Raw genomic sequence first — 20,354 nt, 5'->3', positions numbered from 1 at the left:
CTCTGCATCGTTCTATTTGAGTGCCCTGAGCTAACTGCGCGCAGATTAAATATCGCAAGCTGCAGAAGAGCTTCGTTCAATCGCAATGGCTCCTCAACTTCGATCTCGCACTCGTGCTGCTACTCAAGGATCCTCTCGCCCTTCAACCTCTCTCGATGCGCCGCAAAACAATACTACTGCTGCCGGCTCCGAGAACTCCCGTCCTAAAAAACAGCGTAAAACAGGCGCAAACACAAGTGTCCCCGTTGACTCCGAAGAGCCAACACGGCAGAGGCAGAGAAAGACCAGAGTTGGCCCTTCACAGGCCGATCAAGAATCTACACAGCAGCAAGCCTCCCAGGATGCCGCGCCCCAGCAGCCTGCCCTTCGCAACATTATAATCCCTCCCCTCCATGAACGAAACGGACCTCCCTGCCAGGAAAATAACTGGTACTTGCCAAAGTCAACCTGGAAAGAACCTCCAGAGGCCAAGCTGAGACCTAGCTTTGTGGACGCTGGATGGCAGCGTGGTGGCATCTTCCAGAGTCAATTCGCACTTGGTGCCCGTCCCACACGCTCCAACCTCAAAATTGCAAAACTGCTCGAGGATGAAGAACCCGTCAGTACCCCGAAGCCAGCCCCAAAACCTGCTCCAAAGAAGAAACCCAAGTCAAAGCGAGGCCGAGTTGCGAAGTCGAGATGGTCGAGAAAGAAATCGAAGAAATCTACCAACACAACCAAATCAGCCAAAGCCGCTGAAGCCGTCGAGCAGGCTATCAACGAGTCGACAGCTGCTTCCACATCTGCTCAAGAATCAACGACACCAGAAGACACACCCACCCACCAAGCCGATGAAAATATTACCGGAGATAATGAGCATGATGCCCGACAGACTCGTTCGGCATCCGGCAGCAATCTTGACACCAACGGTGCTGAGCCAGTCAATTCATCGACGGCGCCGTCCATCCCGGTCGATCTCAAATGCAGCCGAGAGAGATTTAACGAAGTCCTCGGGTCAGCTATCTCGCGAGCTGAGGCGTCTCAGGACACCAAAGTCGCGGAGGGACTTCGTTGGATGCTGGATGCCTCAGGCACAGATCCATTTCTCTTGAAGATCATGGACAATGTTGTCGCCGAGCCAACTACCGACAACATGTCCGTGTTTCAAACTGCACTGCGGGATGCCGTCAAGAAAGCTAAAGCCGAAAAACCCGCCGCCACCACCGCCGCCGCCGCTCTGGGACGTGAAGATTCAACATCTTCACTCTCGACCGCCAAGTCTTTGGAGGCTGAAGCCTTGGCCGCTGCAAGTTCAGAGCCAGCTGATGTTCCGGTTCCAGTATCAGAGGAGGTGGCGCAAGCCGCCGAATCCGAGAATGTGGGGTCGGAACAGGCTGCATCAACAGGTTCCGGGGTGGCTCCCGTTCTCAGCGGCCGCGGCCGCAAGAGAAGACCCGAAGATCCTGAGCTTGTGGCACTTGCAGCCAAGAAGAGTAAGCTTCTGAAGGAGGAGTTCCCCGGATATCATGTCCGCGAAAGCGACGTCCGGACTCAAATTGTACCACAGCCTCAGCCTCCCCGGCGGGTTGTGCGTCTCCCTGAGGACGACGATGTCATTTCTGTGGGGTCTGATGAAACTCGCAGATCGCGTGCGCATGCGGAAGAGGTCGATAACATCGATTTCTGCCGTGTGTGCAACGGTACAGGCAACCTCTTGTGTTGTGACGGGTGCGTGGATTCATTCCATTTCGGCTGCCTCAACCCGCCTCTGGATGCCAATTTCCCGCCGGCAGGTCGGTGGTTCTGCACCACCTGCGAAGAAAAGGGTCCTGGGGCGGTGTTTGAAGCGGCGATGGGATCCATTCCCCGCGCACGCTACGAGGTGCCGACCGAGATCCGCGAGGAGTTCGCAGAGGTACACACCGCACCAGACGGATCGTACCAACTTCTTCGGGAGGAGAGACTTCCACCGACAGTGACTGAGGGAGTCAGCGAGCTCAATCCTAAGCAAAAGGAGGAGCGCCGCCCCGAGGTCTTTGTCGAGCGGGATGCCAAAGGGAAGCTAATTTTCTGCGCGAAATGCCACCGAGCCAACCTGGACGGTGAGCGACAAATCATGAAGTGCGATCATTGCTCCCTGTACTGGCATCTCGACTGCCTGGATGAGAATTACACACATCCCCCCCTGCAATTCAGCGGGAGCAGCAATCCACGGCATTACTGGAAGTGTCCCAACCACCTGGACAACATGCTCCACGCACTCGGTGGTGTTCGACTTCGTCGACGCCGCCGCCACCATGAGCATGAGGATCTTGAGCTTCTCCCGCCAAGCTACGAGATCGACAATTTCCATGAACAAGAGTTTTATGGAAAGAGTTACCGGGTGAGCGAGCGCGGCCTCATCCAAAATTTCATTCAGCATGTCAAACGGGAATACGCTGAGGACAAAGCGCTCAAAGCCATGAAGGCAGCCGAGGAACAAGCCCGGGCCCTACTGGTCCCCGCTGGGGGGACACCCGGATCCTCGAGCGAGGTTGCCAATGCAGATTCTGTGTTGGCCAATCTTCGTCCCGAAGAGCGCGAGGGTGCCATGGCCCTTCTGGTAATGGCAGAACCTCAACCAGCTTCTAGCCGGGTAGGGCAGCTGGTGTCTCAGCTTGTTGCGGACTCGCCGGAGACGATCCGCAACGCGACAAGTGAGGTTGACCTCCTTCAATCTCTCCAAGGTCTGATCAGCCAGCGCCTCTGTGAACTGGCTGCGACTTCGTCGACTGATGTTACCAACTAATTCCCCTCTCCGGAGCTTTAGCTACGGACCTAACCAAGAGGGAGGTCAATTGGCGGGATCAATAACTCAGTTGTCAGATGCTTGCGCATACTTGTCCGACTATCAATTCTCTCCGTATGATGTCGAGCTGGTCGATAGTTACATCTACATGGTCGCGAAGAATCGAAGTTCATATTCTGTCGTCTGGTCTGTTTTCGAGTGCCGCGATCGTAACTACTTGACGTCCTCGAATCATACCGTTTGACGTGCTGAATGAGCGGTGCGCGCGGGTTAGCGGCTTTGGCTGATTTGGTTGCTCGTTTTGCTAGACGGCAAATCCACAACTGATCAGGGGCAGTTGTGGTCCCAGGACTTGGTTCTCGCCGGGATTGGGTTTGTCGGTGACAGCAAAACGATTCAAAATATATTTCGGTTTCAAAAGGATTTGGATTTTCTTTGGTTTTCTCTCTTTTTTCCTTCCCTTTCCTTTCTCTCTTTCTTCCTTTTTTTTTTCCTTTTTTCCCTTTTTTTTTTTTTTTTTGCATGGCGGTCGGTGCATTGGGTCGAGCTTGGGTTTTGTTTATCCCTTTTTTTTTTCTTTGAAAGCGGTTTTGCTTGGGTTTACTACAGGATTATGATTGTTTTACGGTTGTTTGCACACAAAAAAAAAAAGGTATAGACGGCGCTGGGATTTTGTACGGGCTTTTGCCCGCTGTCTACCGTTTTGTCTGCCTATTGGCATCCTGTTCTGGTTGCTTTTTTGATTTTATTTTGTTTTATTTTTTCGCCTGTTCGGTCGTCCGCTTCCCTTCTTCCCGCTCCTTCACCCTCCTGCCCCCTCCCTTTCCCTCTGCATTTCGTTTCGTTGATGTGGGCGTTGTTGGCGAGCAAAGTTGTTGTACCCGTCTTTCGTCGTCACCCATCTCGCAAGAGAAGCTGCGTGGCAGGGATGGGTATGCGCTTGCGCTCCCCGCTCTCACACAATGGTCGAAGTCCAAGGACCCGGAGTGTAACGATTCCCGGTCTTGTATAGGTTTGATCCTACTTCTCTACTCCTCGCGCCCCCTACTTTATCCATCTGGAGCATACGGGATATTAATTTGAAGGATGGGTTTGTTCGGTTTTTTTTTTTCGGATTTGAGCTTGGTGGCTGTGAATGATGATGATATGCCATGTCCTTTCTGGGCCCTTTGTATGATTAGATTTTGGTTTTGATTTTGGGTTTGCGGAGACCGAGCGGCAATGAAAAGGCATTTGCCAAATATTTTGGGAAAAAAAAAAAGTGAACACATTCGACTTCAGTTTTCTTCAATTTCTCCAACAATGTTCTCGATCAGCCGTCGAGATGGCGCAGTATTAGAGCTTCGCTGTGATATTTGGCCCATGATCTTCGTGTGCGACTTCTAATGAGGCATTTGAGGTCGACAAATGACAGATATCACTTGGGTCTCTTGGACGCGGGTGTTACTTTCGACGGCGCACTTTAGTCACTTTCCGCCTCATTACCCAGGTGATATATATCCCTCCAAAACCACAAAAAAGCTCGCTATTTTTCTTGAGTCCGTGCTTCTTGGGTCGGAGGGTGCTAAGCCGCTCCCTTTCTCACCTCTGTAACCATGGAGTCAAGCCAGGTTGCATTCCGCCCTATGCGAGAGATATGATTCGGTGTAGAGTACAAGGTTTTACTGCGTTAAAAAGGGTGGGAGACGCAACGGCGGGCCATGGGCTTTCCCCGGAAAAGACGGCGAAAGGTCCCAATGAACTGTTGCCTCCCAAGGTAAGACAGTTGGGATGGTCACCTCAACATCCCTTAGTTTTTCCCTTTCCAATGACCTTGTCTTCTTGCTCCTTTTCCCGTCCCAGGCGCGGCTGAATTGGAAGATTCTCCCGCCTTCTCTTTCTTTACGGGGATACCTGGCTAATCTCATACGTTCTGGGGAGAGATGCGACGATTCCCTGGATGCTCGTCGTCTTTCCGCTTGGTATTAACCTCTGCAATCAACTATCGCTTGTGTCGGGTACACTACCGCTTTTGCGGCCTTCTTTTGCACGGCTGATCGGCAGATCCGCCCCTGCTTTCTTCTTTCTTAAGATTTCTTTAATATATAACAAGATACTTTCCAATCTAGCTATTCGGCGGGCAACGATGCCGATCCGCGAAAAGATGAAACGGGTCTTCTCCCGAACAACCTCCGGCTCCTCCAACTCCAACTCCCCGTCTTCGTGTCCCCATCCTTCCAAACCCAAGGCTACAACTGTAGTTCTGGCGGGAGTCAAGACGGTCAAAGTGAAGCCGAGGGTAGGAAAGGACGGGAATCCCATTATCGAGCTATACAAGCCCCACGAGGTACCGCGCTCAAAGTACCGTGGCCCTTTCGATGAGGAGCATTTGAAAAGGCTGGCTGCGTATTCGATTCCCGCCGCCATGTCGGACAGGCCCAGGTCAATGGTGTCAGAGCTGTCGCCCATGGGTACCTGGGCACCGCCTTCAAGACGGAACAGTCTGGCTAGCCATGAGGCGGCGGCGAAGAAGATGATTGAAGGACTGACTCAAGCTTTGGAGAATATGGAACGGGAACATATGACAGAACAACACATCGAATGATCCGCGCTTATTATAGCTATTGGCACCTGGTTATGACGATAGAAGGTGGTCATTTCCCGATGTCGAACTTCTGACGATCACTCTTGTCTCCCCAATGCGACGAATGGTATAGGCTCGAATACCCATCCTTATTACATACCTTAGGCATCAAAGATAGAGAAGGACAGGGCCATCGGAACATGGTGCAAGGGAAATAACAAGACGAAGCAGGGAGGTCAAAGTTGACTCCCTAGCCCTGGAGGCTTTAAACAACGCTTTATATTACATTCCTGTGATCATTTTCCCAGTTATAAACGCGACTCGGAATTTTTGTTCATTGGGTACATCAGAGTTTCAAGCCTGATAGGGTACATTATGGAGTTTTGGGGGAGGGTATAGATTGGTATGTATATACCTGTGTTCATGAAAGCGAGCATCTCTTGGATTGAATAGACATTTTTTCAGCAATGACAACCAAATATTTCCATTTGAATTTTATTGGATATTATAAAGACTACTTTGTGCAAATAACTATCCACAAGGAGCAGAATACGAACCGTCTGGCTCCAGCATTCCTGTACCCTTCACGACCAGGGGACTTCCTCCAAACACACATTGAGAATGCGTTCCACCAGTTGTTTCATTCCGGTGATATTGCCCTGAGAATCATCAAACAGTTATTCGTCCGTGTTTGAGCGTGGACGGAATGTTGCAAGTCTATGTTTGAAGCGCTGGTCCCTTCATGACCCGCTATACCGATGAAGATTAACCTGCCCTGAAAGAATTGAATTGCAGCACAGGCAATATTTACTTGCATGCTCTCAGAACCCACCGTTGGCTAACTCGAATCTTCCCACAAGCTTCGCGCATCGTAGGCATAGGGAAAACACAGGGTCATATTTAATCTGTAAAGGCTGCTAACATCATACATGAACCGCTAGATTTGCACTTGAAGAACCTCAGAACTGACTAGCTAGTCGACGGAAGGGAGACTGTTCAAGTCGCATAACTACTCACTCGTAGTGAAAAATCGACCCTAAAATCAAAGTGAAGATGAGAATCACTGGGAAATAAGGCACATATACATCGGAAATAGTTTCGGGGTGGAACACGTAGAAAAGGGAAACACAAGGCTTTGCTGCCAGGAAGCTACCACGTATATAGTCAACGGTGGATTATATAGGAAATTATCACGCTTCAACGACCTCGACGTGTCACTCTACCCCCTGTAGTTTTCTTCGCTGAATTTTCTTCCACTTCCTTCGGTCTTGACTTTGGTGGCCTGCCCCTCCCGGCTTTTGGGACGACGGGGGACAGCGAAATTTTAGACCTGGAGCTTCTTCGAGCCTGGGGAGGCGGTGTAGATGACTTCTCGACGCCGCTCATATCAGCGTCTTCGCCGGGCTCCTCGTCTGATGGCGGTGTTCCCTTATCGCTATTGTTGGAAGAAAGCTCGGACAGCTGCTCTTCATCATCTGAATCGGGAGAGTCATAGTTATTTTCCACCTTTTCCTTCCGACCATGGCTTGTATTCCATTTTTCCATCTCCTTATCAGCCTCATCACTATCTTCTTCGGCATAATTGATATCCGTCTTCGTTAATCCGCGACCACTTCGTCGTCGAGCAGCAGAAACAGAGGAACCGGAATATTTCTTGCGAGTCTCTCCGCCGTCACTCTCCCAATCATCTTCATCTGCTTTTCTCCGTTTGGTAGGCTTAGCTCCGGCTGTTCCAGAAGATGACTTTCTCCGGATACTTTTCTCCCTGCGTGGCTTCTTAGCAGATCCCATTGCTTCGTCGCGGCTTTTGTCGCCATGTCCTAGCTCAACTTTCCGTTTTCTGCCTGCGTGCGTTTTAGGCCTCATAAAATCTCGAACTTTCTTATCTAAGCGCTCGTCGACTTCTTGCGGCAGGAAATTTTTCGTGGCGATCTCCTGAGCCTCGCGATGGCTGCTGAGTGTAGTAAATAAAGAACCGGGAAGTCTCATCTTGCCTGGATAAGTCTGTAGGATATTTGCAGCTCCACTTCCGCTGCTGCCGCCAATCTTGTGCTGTTGGGAATATACCTCTGCAAAGCCGCGTATTGTGGCTTGTGAAAGATCGGACAACGTATGAAGTCTGGTGGATATCACATCCGACTCAGTCTCCGATATTGCATCTCGCGTCTGCTTCACGCGTTGGGCAATGTGGAAAATTAAAGAAAGATTGTTTTCGTTTGCAACTGCAGTAAGGTAAAATAGGATATAGCGTGTGAAATCGAGTAAGTCCTTAGCTTTAGTCGACTCATCGGAGTCCTCAGGCGGATAATCAGGATGATGGGCAAGGAGAGACAGGAGGCGTGCAAAGAGAGACTCCATTAGTGTCTGCTGTTCTGAAGATTTGCCTTGGACTTGTCGAGAGAAGAATGCAGTGCGGGACCGGAGCCAGGTCAAGGTGCTATCATACAAGCTGGTAACTGGCTCAAACGCTAGTAAAAATGTGATAGTATACCAACGAGGAGAAAGATGCGGTGGTTGCACCAGTTTCTTTTTCAGCTGGGATATAAATTCAGATCTCACTTCTAACAGGGGATCCATGGCAACTAGGGCAAGCGAGTTAAAATGGGCGGCAGTAAGCATCCGATCGCACAGGGGGCGAGCTGCGCATAATTTAAGAACAGATTTCGCAGCCAGAAGGCGAAGCCTTGACTTCTGAGACACAGGGGTATCTCTCGCTTTAGAGAGCTCACCCCAGTTCGCAATGAGGGTGTGGAGAATAGTATATACAGGTTGGGCATATTCCCGAAAGTGGCTTTCATCTTCTTCGGAGATTTCTTTTGACCGGATCCGGTTCACAAGGATTTTGAGCGCCCATTCTTTCGCTGAGGTCTCTTCATCCATCGTGGCAGACCATGCATATTCCGAATCCGGTTCAGGATTAAGGTTAGCGAGCAGGATCTGCTTGGTCGCAATATCGAGGACCGTATCCCCTTCTTCATCAACTTCTCGTGGGACAAGGAGGTTTAGCTGTGAGATCGTAGCAAGTTTGGTAAGGAAGTGTTCAGAGCCGTATGAACATCCGTGGATACTTTTTTTGATCAGATCCCTAGCGTACATCTCCTTCCTCTCCGCAGCGGCCATGAGAATCGTAACCGCATTTTTAGCCGCGTGAGGATATGAGCTGTATAACGCATAGTTTGACAGTGCAGTTAAGAACTTTCGTTCCTTTGGTAGCTTATTCGGGAGTTTCTTCGCGAACCCCGCACAAGCTTTTAGGATCTCCTCCACACCTGGGTCGTCTGGGAGATTAGCTGTAGGAGCATGGGATTCTAAATCTTTGCACATTTCCTGTACATGTGCTTCAAGCACCTCCGGATTATGTGACGAAATCTCTCGTAACATCTCGTGTGCTATATTTCCCAATCCCAACTCGTCAGTTCTCGATATTTTCATCGTGGCGGGTACATGGCTTCGGTTGAAGATCAAGGAGCTACTCCGATAGACCAACGGAAGAAGGTTTCCAAGCATGGATGAAGTGGCCGAGGTGTTTGATTGGATACGACTTGTTAGCTCTCTAATGGCTTTGGTCACAGTTCGGTAGTCCGATGTAGCAGCCATGGCAAAACGTATAAGCTGATAACTGCGGCGATCATGCATTTTTGCAAATTTCCACAGATCGGCCGATACAAGCGAGGAGTCAGGGAAAGTCTTCGATAAAGAATCAATAACCTTCGTCAACCTGGTCTTAATCGCATCTTCGTTGCTATCCATCACGCCTCCCTACGTAGAGCTAGTGAGCACTGATCAACGTCGGTTAAGAAAAGGGTAAAGCTCACATTATATTCCTCGCAGGCTTGTAGATAGAAGCTCACAAAGGTCCTCATATTCAATTGTCGACCTTGAAGAGCAAAGAGTACTGTCTTCGCCTTTTCGTCTAAATTCTTCGCCAAGGTCAAGATTCGGCGGACACGTATGGCCTCTGGGTCAATTTGCTCTTCTTCGGCGGATTTTGCTTTTCGCGACTGGCTTGACTCGGTTTTCGAGCGTTTCATTTTAAGCGGAGGATAGGTCAGGGGAAGTAAGATTTCGAATATGACGTGATCAAGAAGAACGTGGACTTCATTGATATTAGTGTAATAAGCTTCGAGTATCCTTGACGGAGCGTCTTTGAGGATGGGGACAACCAGCTCATTATTCACCTCAATCTCCCCCGCGGCTACGGCCCACATTGTTCCGAGAATGGTCATAGCATGTTGACGAACCGCATGTTTTCGATCTTTCACCCGTTCGGCCAAAGTGGAGAGAAGGGAGTCCGATTCCGAGAGCCCGCCGTCTATACCAAGCTTTCTGATCACGTTGGGGAAGGAGAAAGTTCCAAGAACTTTCACAGCTGCAATCCTAACCTTCTCGTCGGCGTCTACTAGCATCCTTTTAAGCCCTTCCATCAAGTCTTTCTCCTCGTCATCGCTCAAACCCGAGCCACCGGCAGAAGTGAGTAAAATCCGCCCAATCGCAGTGGCCCAGGCAGCACGCACTGATGCGGACTTATCATGTCGTCGGGTTAGGAAGCTTTCATATGCGGCAGAATGGGCTTGCGAAAAAGGCCTGGGAGACAAAGGCGTTAATAATGCATTCGAGGAAGTCGAAATTTCAGATCCAGATTCGCTATTAAGTGACGTTGGAGGGTATGCAGCTGGATCCATGGACGCAGGCGGAGGCGGTCCTGCCACGCCGATACCAGAAGCTAGATCGCCGATTGTCCGTGTCGCAAGCAATCGAAGGGACATCGACTCCGCAGAAAGCTCTGCTTCCAGCTGGGGTATCACGTTTTGCAAAACATCTGGACAAGCACGCCATAATTCCCGTATCAACCGATGTGCCTTGTCTAATTCTTTAACATTTTCTCCCTCCTCGTCGGAATCGCCAAGATCAATATGACGATGGCGCTTTGAGTGTCCATTGGACGTTGATTCCGACGCATCGATAATAACGTTATTGAAATATTGACTAACATAGCTCGTCATCTTTTCAGGACATGCGTTGCATATCGCCTTTGCCATATTATATGCCGGAGGATAATCCTTCATCAATAAGGTTGCCTGCTTCGTATCAACCACGGCATCTTTTTTACTTTTGGAATTTCCGGAACCATCCAGAAGTCGTGGATCGACACGAAGAAATTGGGCAATAATCGCATCCACCACTTCTGGGGCAAGGCTGGATGCTTCATCAATAACGGGCACTAGAAGCCGTATCATGTCGTACTCCACGTTCTTCGCTAAAGGTTCACCAGTGGAAGCCTTCGACGATCCAGAGACGATATCGAAGCAAGACGAGAAGAGCGGGAGGATCAACGTATCAGGCGCATCAAGGTCGGTCAACAAAATGATGCTTTTGACCTCGGCTAGCGATGATAGAACGTAGACATGCTGGTCATTATAGGCATTGGACGGATTTGCAAGAGCGGGTAATATAGAAGTGACGATCATGGTGAAAATATCCTATTTTTTTCCACAAGGCATTCATCAGCTGGGAACGCCTCCTGATAACTTGACCTATGTCGGGAGAAGAGTCCTACTTTCAATTGGTTCGCAGTGAACGGCGCATCCGGCGCGCATAAGCGCAATATGTCCACCACACAGCATGCTGTCCAGGCTCTGACGCCTTTATCTCTGTGTCCGAGAAGATGTCCGCTCGCCAGGTCCTGTGAGACCTTTGTCAACGAATCTCTATCCGTATCTTCCTGGTCGAGCTCCCGCAGCTCAGCAGCGAGAGATTCCAGTCGCCGAAGCAAATCCGCCACGAGAATCTGTCTGCCTGCCCGCCATGAGATCGGCTCGTTGAAGCGGAGTCGACGAAGACCGGTCTGTTCCTCCTCCACTGCCTCTGTTGCGGATGAATGCGCTTGCCGATTGCGCGACGGCATCTTTAATTCGCAGCCCTACCCTTGCTCAATCGCAGCATCCACCACGGGGCCAATTCCAAAACCGCGTTGCCCTTTAGGATTCAGCGTGTTGAAGCTGAGTGCCATCCACTGAACGTGCGTATGCGTTGAGAAAAGCTGGCGGATCGACTCGAGCTCTGACAGGTGGGCCTGCAGCCTGGAGTTTCAAGCGTTATGTGACGGAGCAAAAACCGTCACGGAAGCCTCACAACGGCCTGCGAATCTGTTATTTTCTCGACTGAAGCGCGACCTGGCGCTGAGCTAATCTCCCCTCACGCGTCGCAGCGTGGCCAAGGTATCCACTTTCTGCCAGATCGGGCTTAGCTGCCCATACTGTCACGTGGAGATAATTAACTAACCACACGGGCTTGATTACATAACACAGATATCCTCCTCAACGATCAGCGAACCAGGAAAAAGGGGAGCTTCAGTGTATGCTGCAATGCTTGTGATTCAATGCGATATATTATGAACTATGCTATTATGTACTTCGTTCTATAACTTTGGGCTGAACCGACTCATCGCCCTGATTTTATTCCCGTACACATAAAACAGCATCGGCACCGGAATCATGGCCACGGTCAAAAACCCCAAAAGACTGCCTGCCCACCGGACACCTAGCTTATGGAACATCTGCGCCGCAAACAGCGGGAACGCGGCGCCGAACCCGCTCCGAACAAGCGTGTTGGCCGCAAACGCAGAATTCGTGAACATCATATATATATCCGTAAGATAATTGAGCCCCTGTAAGAAGATAACGATTATTCCGAAGCCAGTGGGTATCCCAGAAATCACTTGCGGAATCCAGGAAATTGTAGGAGAGGAGGTCCATGAGAACCAGAAGAGGCCTGCAGGAAGAATAAAGGCGGCCGCGATCATTGGCGGGAGACGCTCTTCGGGCACAACGGATCCTGCTTCTCGCATCTTACGCGCGAAGCGTGTTCTCGTGAAGTAAACGACAAACATACAGCCAGCGAGGATCCCAATGAAGAGTCCTATGAACGGTAGCGCAGCGACGCCAGGGTGTTTCCAGCCACGAACTTCTTGGAACGAGATTGGGTAGGCGAAGAAGAAGAGGTAAAGGATTCCATATGTGATCGCAAGATAGAGAGTGATTAGCAGGAGGATGGGTTCCAGTACGAGCATTTTCAACGGACGACTAAAGTATTTTGAAAAGATGTCTTGCATCGTGGGGCGGGCGTCATCGAGGGCCGTGCGAAGGGCCGGGTTGCCAGTCTCCTTTCGAAGACGAGCAGCGCGGCGCTGCAATAACAATGGGCCGAAGGTTTCAGGTATCGTGAGCACACAAATGCAGCCTATGACGGCTTTTAAGATGAGCGTGATCCAGGCGGTCCAGCGCCATCCAAGGTGCGAATGGACAATAAACCCGCCAACAATAGGTCCTGCTATCGGACCAATAAACGTAGACGAGGCAAATGTAGCGCCAGCTATTCCTCGACTAACGGGATCCCATAGATCCACGAGAACTCCGCCCACAATCGCCATGGCTGCAGAGCCAAACATTCCAATAAAAAACCGGCATATCAATATCGTCTCTATATTCTGAGCAACAGCTACAGGAATCTGGAATATTGCAGAGATAATAAACCCAACAAAAAGAGGTCTTGGGCGACCGTACAGCTCAGAGAGCGGCCCGAATACCAGCGGGCCAAGTGCGAATCCCTTTCAAAGCATGTTAGCGGTAAATTGATATCCTAGCCGGAGATGTCGGTCCACAAGACTCACCAAAACAACAAAGCTCGTTGCCAATGTGGTTACTTCTGTCGAAACGCCATAAACCTTCGCTGTGACAGCAGTTGCCTGACTGAACACACTGCTGGAAAACGTGATGCAAAACGTCATTGCCGACATCATCATGGTTATGTACCATTTCTTCGCGAGGCCCCAATTCATGGGGTTCTCCGGGTCTGACGGTCCGTCCCAGTCCACCAGATTTGAGTCTACATGTTGAACGGCCGCCTGTAAATTTTCAGACTGAGAGCCGCCCGGGCCCTTCTCGAGATCTGTGTTGTATTGAATGTGTTTGGGAGTTTTCAATGACGGAAGTTCCTGCGGAATTCCGCCTTCAGTTTCGGTGGCATCACTGCCTATGCTATCGTCTGAAGTTGCGCTGCGAGGAGTACGGCCGGAGACGTGTTGAAGTGGCGTTGTAGAACCAGATTCAAGCGGCGGCTCCGATGGTGGATGCTTCTCAGCATCCATCCTGACATATGCTTTGACAGAGAAGGTTTAACAGGCATACAGAAAAGCTTGACTCGCCGAGCGTCTTGGAGTTCCAACGGCGTTGAAGAGGGAAACGTGGCCTACGTCAAAATTCGTAGTCCTAATACAATTGAGCAATCGCGATAATCGGCATGATGGGGTTAAATAAGTCCCAAAAAGATAGCAGAAAGAAGAGAAAGCAATTGCAGCACTTTCACAACGATAAATAATTATCTGAAGGCCGGGACAAAAAGTACTAAAGCCGAATCCAAAACGGCATGATATAATTGAGATCACTAACCAATAATGACATCGATCATTATTTGGTAGAGCCAATAGCAGAGCCATTGCTATTTTTTTTAAAACGAGCTGATTGATAATAGCCTTGGGCGAACAATCGCTTCAACCCCGTTATTGCTTCATCAAGCCGAGGTTACCACTGGGCATCGTGGTTCGACACCTGCCCAGACGCCTCACGAGCGCTAAGCGGATGGAACGGCACCGGGCCATGCCAGCAGGAATACGCATCGATTGGCGACAAGGGCCGCAGGAAAGTGGTGGCACGAGTGATGGAATCGAAGCATAACGTTATGGGCTTCGGCATCCTTGTTAGCAGACGAATCGACGGCTGGAATCAAGCTTCTTGCTTGGCCCCCGGCAAATGCGGAGTGCGGAGTGGGTGCAAACAAAGCAAACTAGTTAACAAACGCCTTGCCCACTGTTAGCCACGAACATTTTGGATCTGCATGGCTGCGGCACGTTTTTTCTGAGAGAGCAGTATGCTTGATGCTGATCACTCTTGCAATCTGCCACTCTCGCCAACCTTAATCCCCTCATCCGATCATCCACGTCGAATCAGTGTGGCCAACCAGAGAGATATAGTGTCTTGTCAGGCGCCTAACAAAGCAGCCGGGGCCTGGTAGACGGATGACGAGTGGTGTGCTTCTTTCAAGTTTGAAGAAAAAGGATCCCCTTCCATACTTATTATAGTATTCACCCCCTCGAACGGCCATCGGCTGGGGTAAAACTGGAACACGCGTTCTCCCATCCACCTTAGTAGAGGATTTTGATGGTCCCATTCCCATCAACCCTGGATACCTTCCACGTAGGGTTTTCGAAATTCTATGTAGCGAAGTGTTTAGCTGAGATCAAAAAGATCTATTCACTACAGGGACGCTGCAAATAGGTTGGAAGTTAATGGTTGGAACCATTCAAATTGATTATAGGCCGGGGATGATAATGTAGAGTAACAGCGATATTTCCAGTGAAGAAAGAACAAATAACAACGCAAGGGTCCTTTCCTCCTAGCCGTGGACTAAATCCTTTTATGCCCAACCACCCATATGGCGCCTGAAATCAAATTTATAGCCGCGCAATATGCCACGCTGTAACCAGAGAACACCATGCTATGCAGACAGCGCATTATGACAGGATCATCGTAGAAAAACATGATAATACATGGTATATTGCAACATGGGATAACCCCATCAAGATGAAGCGGCACCGCTGCTATCGCTTGCTTCGTTGGATTTTAGTTCTTGGATTCTTTGTACAGCTTTCATCACCTCGTTGTTGGCAATATGAGCCCACCTTGCCTTGCTCTCCGCATCCATGGGGTCTCCAGACTCTTTGGATGCGGCAAATTCGTACAACATACGAGATATCCGCTTGTTTATTTCAGTATATTCTTCTTTCGTGACGAGGTGCTTGCGATAATGGGGCTTCAAAGCGGCCCGAACGATCTTTTGCAGATCGGACTTAACATGGAGTGAAAGTTCGGAGCGTGTGGGAGAGGATTCTATCGACCGGAGGCGTGATGGTGACGAGGAATCATTGTTGTCTCTTCTTGGTTGGAGCCGTCTCAGCTGACGGGAAAGGCGAGTTTGATCTACCCCAGCAGCATCGTGTGCTGGAGAGCATGAGGGAGAAAATTCAGGTGAGGAAAGCGCTGCGTCAGACGTAGATGAGATAGGAGTAGTTGGACCGTTGGTAAGTTGAGGACTGGTGTAGGATGATGGATGAGGGGAGGAGCGGTTCGAAGAAGCTGGTGATAACGCAGGAGACGATGGCCCAGGTGAGGTTGAGTCCACACACTGGCCAGGGATGTTTGCGTTAGGAAGCGTGCCATTAATGCGGTGAGGGCCGGATGAATCCTCGACTTCTTTCAAAAGTGATTGCAAAAATGTTGGCCCAGACTCTGTAGACGGACTTCCAGCAGAGTTGACAGGCCTTGCCGCTCTGGAAGATTCTCCACGCTCTAAGAGCTCTGCTAATTCCTCTGGTCTTCGGGTCCGAGGTCGTTTTAATCTGCGCTCAGGTTGGGGTTGTTCGGGTTCGGCGGGAGAAGCGGTAGGGGATTTCCGCTTTCGCCGGTTGGAGTTAGGAACTTCTTGGATTTCTCGTGCTCTTTCAAATGCGTTCCATGCTCTGATTTCATCAATTGACTCGGGCTCAGGAGTTTCCACCCGTTGCCTTGGTCTGGATGGCCACCCTCGACCTATTTCAAGCAAATCTGAAGCATTTGTTCTAAAACGAGTAGTTGTGGGAGTCCGCCCAGGCTGCCTGAATCGTCTTTCCCAAGTGCGAAATTCTCTTCTGTTGGCTGCTTCACGCCGACGCTGCTGAATAATTCGGTCCGCAGCTTGTTCGTCGTCAAAGGGAAAGTCCAGATCAAGATTAAGATGATCCCAAACCGACTGCCAGACTCTCGCCCAGTGCAGGGCTTGAATCTGGTTGCGAGTGCGGGTTCTTCTCACATCGGCGCGTGTACGGCGTGAAGATCGGTTCCGAGGCCGAGAGGGCTCAGACTGAAGTGGCCGGTGGCCTTCACAGTGGCAACAGAACCAGGGCCCAGATGGAACGGAGTCCAGGCCGACGCAATACGTATGGGACGCTGTATCGCATCCATCGCACAGCAGTAACAAATCTTCATTATCGTCATCCCCGCATATCGGACACGGCTGGGAGTCTGAATCGTCGACAAGATCGTCAATGATCAACGTCGGATCAATCTCCGCCACCTGCACTCGGTCTTCGACCGCATATGATGAGATGACAGAGCCTATGAGAAGCGCAGTTAGCATATCGGGGTATTCAAGGGGAACTGCGATTATCCTTTTAGAGGGTGGTAGCCTCACCTCCAAGGTGCTCAGCGAGCTCGACAACGTTGAATTTTTGTCTGCAGATTGGACAGCTGTTTGCTCTCTCTACCCAGGGCTTCAAGCATTCATTATGAAGGTTGTGGCCACAGGGGATCAAGTGGGCAATATATTGGGATTCTCGGTCGGGGGTCTGGGACAAGAGAGCGGTGACATCTTCAGCAATACCATCACCGCTGGTAGGTCTTGGCAGCGAATCGACGGCGAGAGTGGGATCGCTGGCGCCTTCGCCAAGGTCTCCTAAGCACACAATGCAGGTATCGGACATTGTTGATGCGATGAGTGTCAAGATTACACGATAGAAGATTCTTTGGCGGCATGAAGATCTAATTAAGAAAATGAGGACGGATGTAGAGTGAAGTAGAGAAATAACCTTGGGGTTGTGGGGGACGTGGATCGCCTTTTGAACCTGAGCTAATCCGCGACGCTAGGCGCGAAACGGAATAGACACGGATAACGTGACAGCAAATGGTGACAGCATTAGCTCAGCTGGGATCAGCCTATCAAACCACGAGAACAGGCCTGCAAAGCCGATTTCAGGTTGGAGAGGATAACGCCGATTCGCCAGTGTGATTGGCGCTCTACAAATAGGCTTCTGGCCCCGTTGACACATGTTGCATGGCTGCGCATACTGGGGAGGGGAGGGGGAGAGGGTGGGGAGAAAACCGCAGCGCCCGGCCTCGCAGAAATACCAGCCCGGAATCCACAAAAAGGGGGCTGTTGGGTGGCTATTTCTCGTCTGCAGGTCGTCGGAAATCCGGGCCTGGGTTTGCTTGACGGATGACTCAACCAGACGTTGCGGGAAACTCTTCGACCATCAAGAAATTTCGGTGCGAACGCGGTTTCTGTCCTACCTACCGGCTGCTTGATGTCCGGTCCAATAAACGGAGAAAATGTGTACGAAATACTGAAGGCTGCAAGTGCAATCGCGGAACGGGGATGGGGTCATAAGGTAATGGTATTTCTGTTGTCTAATCGGCGAGCCTCAGCCGCAAGAGGTTGCTCGAGCTATCGACAATGCCCCATCATTCATTATTCAATGCGACAATTCAAACAAGACATAAGAAGACAGTAACGCCATATCCCCATTTAGACTTCCGCAATTTCACGAAGACGACGGATGGTTGATCGTGTGGCAACGGCAGCAGGGGTTCTGCGGTAAAAGGAAGGAGTATCAGCACGGCTCCTCGATTCACCCCGACGGTTTTTGTGTAAAGCCCCAAAATTTCCAAAAAAGTTCTAGGCTGAAGTTCAATCATCTGATGGGATATAACTTACGCGACAGTCCAGGCACCTCCGGCGATAGTCTTCTTGCAGGAACGGCACTCCCAGATTCCAACGGCCTTTCTCTTAACGGTGTTCTTGCCGCAGAATGTGCAGATGTATCTGGCGTGTTGCGAGATTTCCATCTTCTTCACCTGCTTACGCAGGGAGGCACCATATCTATGGAGCGAAAATCAACCAGGTCAGTGATCCCAATTCAATTCCAAATTTTCCCTCATTTCATCATTCACTGCACAAGCGTCGGAGGAGTCTTCGCGGGTTTGGAGGTGTGCAAATCGAATCATACCTGGTACCATATTTACCGGTAACGCCGACCTCTGTAGATCATCAAATTAGCCATCATGCGCTTCCCGGAAATGTAAGAGCGTGAACATACTCTTTGTGCGCTTCGTCATTTTGTCGCGCTTTCGATGATTATCTTGCGGTCGAGGTGTGAGGGAGGTGCAGTTCGACAAATTTCCAGACGTGGTGCGGCCTCGCTTAGTGGGTTGATGTGAGTCTTGGCGCCATCGGTGATTTATTCTTCCGAGCTACGATCATCATGGATCCTCACGTGATTTATATCCCTGCCCCATCCTGATATCATTGATGGTGATACCGCCGGTGTCTTGAGTAGGACGACCGTGAAGCAGCAATGAAGCTCCTTTAGGACCTCGTAAAACATTTGACTTTCCTGGTTTATGTGATATACGGTCCCGAATTGCATTCCTTTTGAGGTTTCATTTTCCCTCAAGTCCGAATTGCCTCTTCGATTTACATACATCCCTCTGATAATAACTAATTGAGCACGATGGCATCATCCAGGAGCCTTGATATTATCGTCCTAGGAGCTACTGGATACACTGGGAAGTGCTGTGCGGAGCACATCGCTCAAAATCTTCCAACAACCTTAAAATGGGGGATCGCAGGAAGATCAGCCCAGAAGCTCGAGGCACTGGCATCGGAGCTTAAAAGAGATGGGCCTGATCGCAAGGACCCAGGCAAGTATAAGAGATTTCTATCTGATGTTCTCGGCCTGACATACGAAGTCCAACGGTTTCTGATACCCAATGCTTGTGGCACTGACCTCTTTCCCGAATTTAGAAATACTTCCGGTCCAACTCAACGACGATGAGCTGGGGTCCCTTGTACGGAAGACAAAAGTTTTGATCAATTGTGTAGGGCCGTATCATAAATACTCGACTCCGGTAGTCAAGGCCTGCGCAAATAATGGTACACATTATCTTGATGTGTAAGGGAACGCCCCCCCCTTCATCTCTCCAATGCCTTCGTTATGTCTAACTATTTCGCCCATCAATCAGGACTGGAGAGATCCCATGGGTCCAGGAGATGATTGACAAATATGATGAAACTGCCAAACGGACGGGTGCGATTGTCAGTAACGCCTCGATCTTTTATATGATATTAGGGGCCTCTATTGACTTTATCATGTTAGATGATACCCACAGATGGTTTTGAGAGCGCACCGTCTGACCTGGTAACCTGGTCAATGGCGAAATCGATAAATGCCCAATTTGGTGTTAAGGTGAAGGAAGTAATTCTGTCTCTCTATGAGCTAAAGTAAGCAAGTTGACCTTTCTGGATCAGAAAAGACAATATCTAACCTCCTCTTTAGAGGTGCAGGTATTAGCGGTGGAACCGCAGCGTCTATTCTCGCCGCATTTGAAAACCTGACATTCAAAGAGTTCCGCGCTATGAACGATCCGTACCGTTTGTCAGTTTCTAGGCCGTCCACTGTTCCATCAACACCGCTCCTTCGAAGACTTTTCGGTGTCCATTATGTGAGGGACATTGGAACAGTAACAACTACTTTACCAGCTTCGTGTGACAGTGCCATCGTGCACCGGAGTAGCTCCCTCATGCCAGATTTATACGACCAAAACTTTCATTTCCAGGAATTTGGCAAGGCCCGTAATGTCTTCATGGGCCTAGTAGTCCATTTCTGCATCATATTAGCTGCGATATGTCTGATGATTCCGCCTATTCGATTGCTGGTGAAGAGATTTCTTCCAGACCCGGGCCAGGGTCCCGCAAAGGAGGATACTGTCGGGGATTATGTGGAATATCGCGGTGTCGCGACGGCTGAGCATGCCGAACCTGGAAAGAAACCTATCCGGGTTTTGGGCAGACTTGCATACCAGGGTCCTGCTTACCCCATGACTGGAATGCTCATAGCGGAGGCTGCTATGGTTTTGATAACTAGTGAAAGAGTTGGGAAGGACCTGAAGGGAGGCTACTTAACACCGGCCATCCTAGGCGACGAATATGTCGCTAGGTTGGAGAAATGTGGAGTCAGCATTGAAACGAAAGTCTTGGAAGATTGAATTGAACCTTTGATCAATCATGAATATATTGGTCTAAGCAGAGAAAAATGGACGAAAGATAGCCACTCCCACACCCTTTGCTGCCACCTTTGGATGGATAGGATACGTGTAT

At 50.0% G+C, this 20,354-nt stretch overlaps 7 protein-coding genes across 7 annotated transcripts; 3 read left to right on the top strand and 4 right to left on the bottom strand.

The window, feature by feature from the left end:
* Window positions 1-85: 85 nt before the first annotated feature.
* On the top strand, window positions 86-2,767 carry D8B26_007817 (uncharacterized protein; the record flags this gene model as incomplete). Its single annotated transcript, XM_003067305.2, has 1 exon — window positions 86-2,767. The coding sequence occupies one exon, from the start codon at window positions 86-88 to the stop codon at window positions 2,765-2,767; it is 2,682 nt and encodes an 893-aa protein (XP_003067351.2).
* Window positions 2,768-4,422: 1,655 nt separating this feature from the next.
* On the top strand, window positions 4,423-5,812 carry D8B26_007816 (uncharacterized protein). The gene is made up of 2 exons (XM_066125648.1): window positions 4,423-4,523; window positions 4,688-5,812. Exons 1-2 carry the CDS (start codon window positions 4,468-4,470, stop codon window positions 5,349-5,351), a joined length of 720 nt encoding a protein of 239 aa, XP_065981732.1. The 5' UTR covers window positions 4,423-4,467; the 3' UTR covers window positions 5,352-5,812.
* A 398-nt stretch (window positions 5,813-6,210) lies between these two features.
* On the bottom strand, window positions 6,211-11,408 carry D8B26_007815 (uncharacterized protein). The gene is made up of 3 exons (XM_003067303.2): window positions 10,888-11,408; window positions 9,146-10,810; window positions 6,211-9,089 (listed from the first exon to the last, which is right to left on the bottom strand). Exons 1-3 carry the CDS (start codon window positions 11,233-11,235, stop codon window positions 6,528-6,530), a joined length of 4,575 nt encoding a protein of 1,524 aa, XP_003067349.2. The 5' UTR covers window positions 11,236-11,408; the 3' UTR covers window positions 6,211-6,527.
* Window positions 11,409-11,748: 340 nt separating this feature from the next.
* On the bottom strand, window positions 11,749-13,476 carry D8B26_007814 (uncharacterized protein; the record flags this gene model as incomplete). The annotated part of the gene is made up of 2 exons (XM_003067302.2): window positions 11,749-12,936; window positions 13,000-13,476. The coding sequence occupies 2 exons, from the start codon at window positions 13,474-13,476 to the stop codon at window positions 11,749-11,751; spliced, it is 1,665 nt and encodes a 554-aa protein (XP_003067348.2).
* Window positions 13,477-14,671: 1,195 nt separating this feature from the next.
* D8B26_007813 (uncharacterized protein) lies at window positions 14,672-16,955 on the bottom strand. The gene has a single exon (XM_066125647.1). It carries the CDS (start codon window positions 16,557-16,559, stop codon window positions 14,964-14,966), a length of 1,596 nt encoding a protein of 531 aa, XP_065981731.1. The 5' UTR covers window positions 16,560-16,955; the 3' UTR covers window positions 14,672-14,963.
* A 614-nt stretch (window positions 16,956-17,569) lies between these two features.
* RPL43 (60S ribosomal protein eL43) lies at window positions 17,570-18,582 on the bottom strand (the record flags this gene model as incomplete). The annotated part of the gene is made up of 5 exons (XM_003067300.2): window positions 17,570-17,787; window positions 17,913-18,077; window positions 18,205-18,235; window positions 18,295-18,397; window positions 18,472-18,582. The coding sequence occupies 5 exons, from the start codon at window positions 18,580-18,582 to the stop codon at window positions 17,724-17,726; spliced, it is 474 nt and encodes a 157-aa protein (XP_003067346.2). The 3' UTR covers window positions 17,570-17,723.
* Window positions 18,583-18,708: 126 nt separating this feature from the next.
* Window positions 18,709-20,242, top strand: D8B26_007811 (uncharacterized protein; the record flags this gene model as incomplete). Its single annotated transcript, XM_003067299.2, has 5 exons — window positions 18,709-18,898; window positions 19,002-19,149; window positions 19,220-19,292; window positions 19,354-19,478; window positions 19,534-20,242. The coding sequence occupies 5 exons, from the start codon at window positions 18,709-18,711 to the stop codon at window positions 20,240-20,242; spliced, it is 1,245 nt and encodes a 414-aa protein (XP_003067345.2).
* Between the last annotated feature and the right edge of the window lie 112 nt (window positions 20,243-20,354).

The sequence above is a fragment of the Coccidioides posadasii genome, chromosome 4, assembly GCF_018416015.2.
Source record: "Coccidioides posadasii str. Silveira chromosome 4, complete sequence".
Classification (NCBI taxonomy): Eukaryota; Fungi; Ascomycota; class Eurotiomycetes; order Onygenales; family Onygenaceae; genus Coccidioides; species Coccidioides posadasii.
This window is presented reverse-complemented; position numbering and strand designations above follow the sequence as displayed.

Bases quoted from the DNA above. Each gene is read 5' to 3' on its own strand.
- D8B26_007816 (XM_066125648.1), top strand. From the start codon at position 4,468: ATGGGCTTTCCCCGGAAAAGACGGCGAAAGGTCCCAATGAACTGTTGC. The intron at 4,524-4,687 runs GTAAGACAGTTG...CGTTCTGGGGAG, and splicing joins ATGAACTGTTGCCTCCCAAG to AGATGCGACGATTCCCTGGA.
- D8B26_007815 (XM_003067303.2), bottom strand. From the start codon at position 11,235: ATGCCGTCGCGCAATCGGCAAGCGCATTCATCCGCAACAGAGGCAGTG. The intron at 10,811-10,887 runs GTAGGACTCTTC...GGAAAAAAATAG, and splicing joins TCACTGCGAACCAATTGAAA to GATATTTTCACCATGATCGT. The intron at 9,090-9,145 runs GTGAGCTTTACC...AGCTCTACGTAG, and splicing joins AAGCCTGCGAGGAATATAAT to GGAGGCGTGATGGATAGCAA.
- D8B26_007813 (XM_066125647.1), bottom strand. From the start codon at position 16,559: ATGCTAACTGCGCTTCTCATAGGCTCTGTCATCTCATCATATGCGGTC.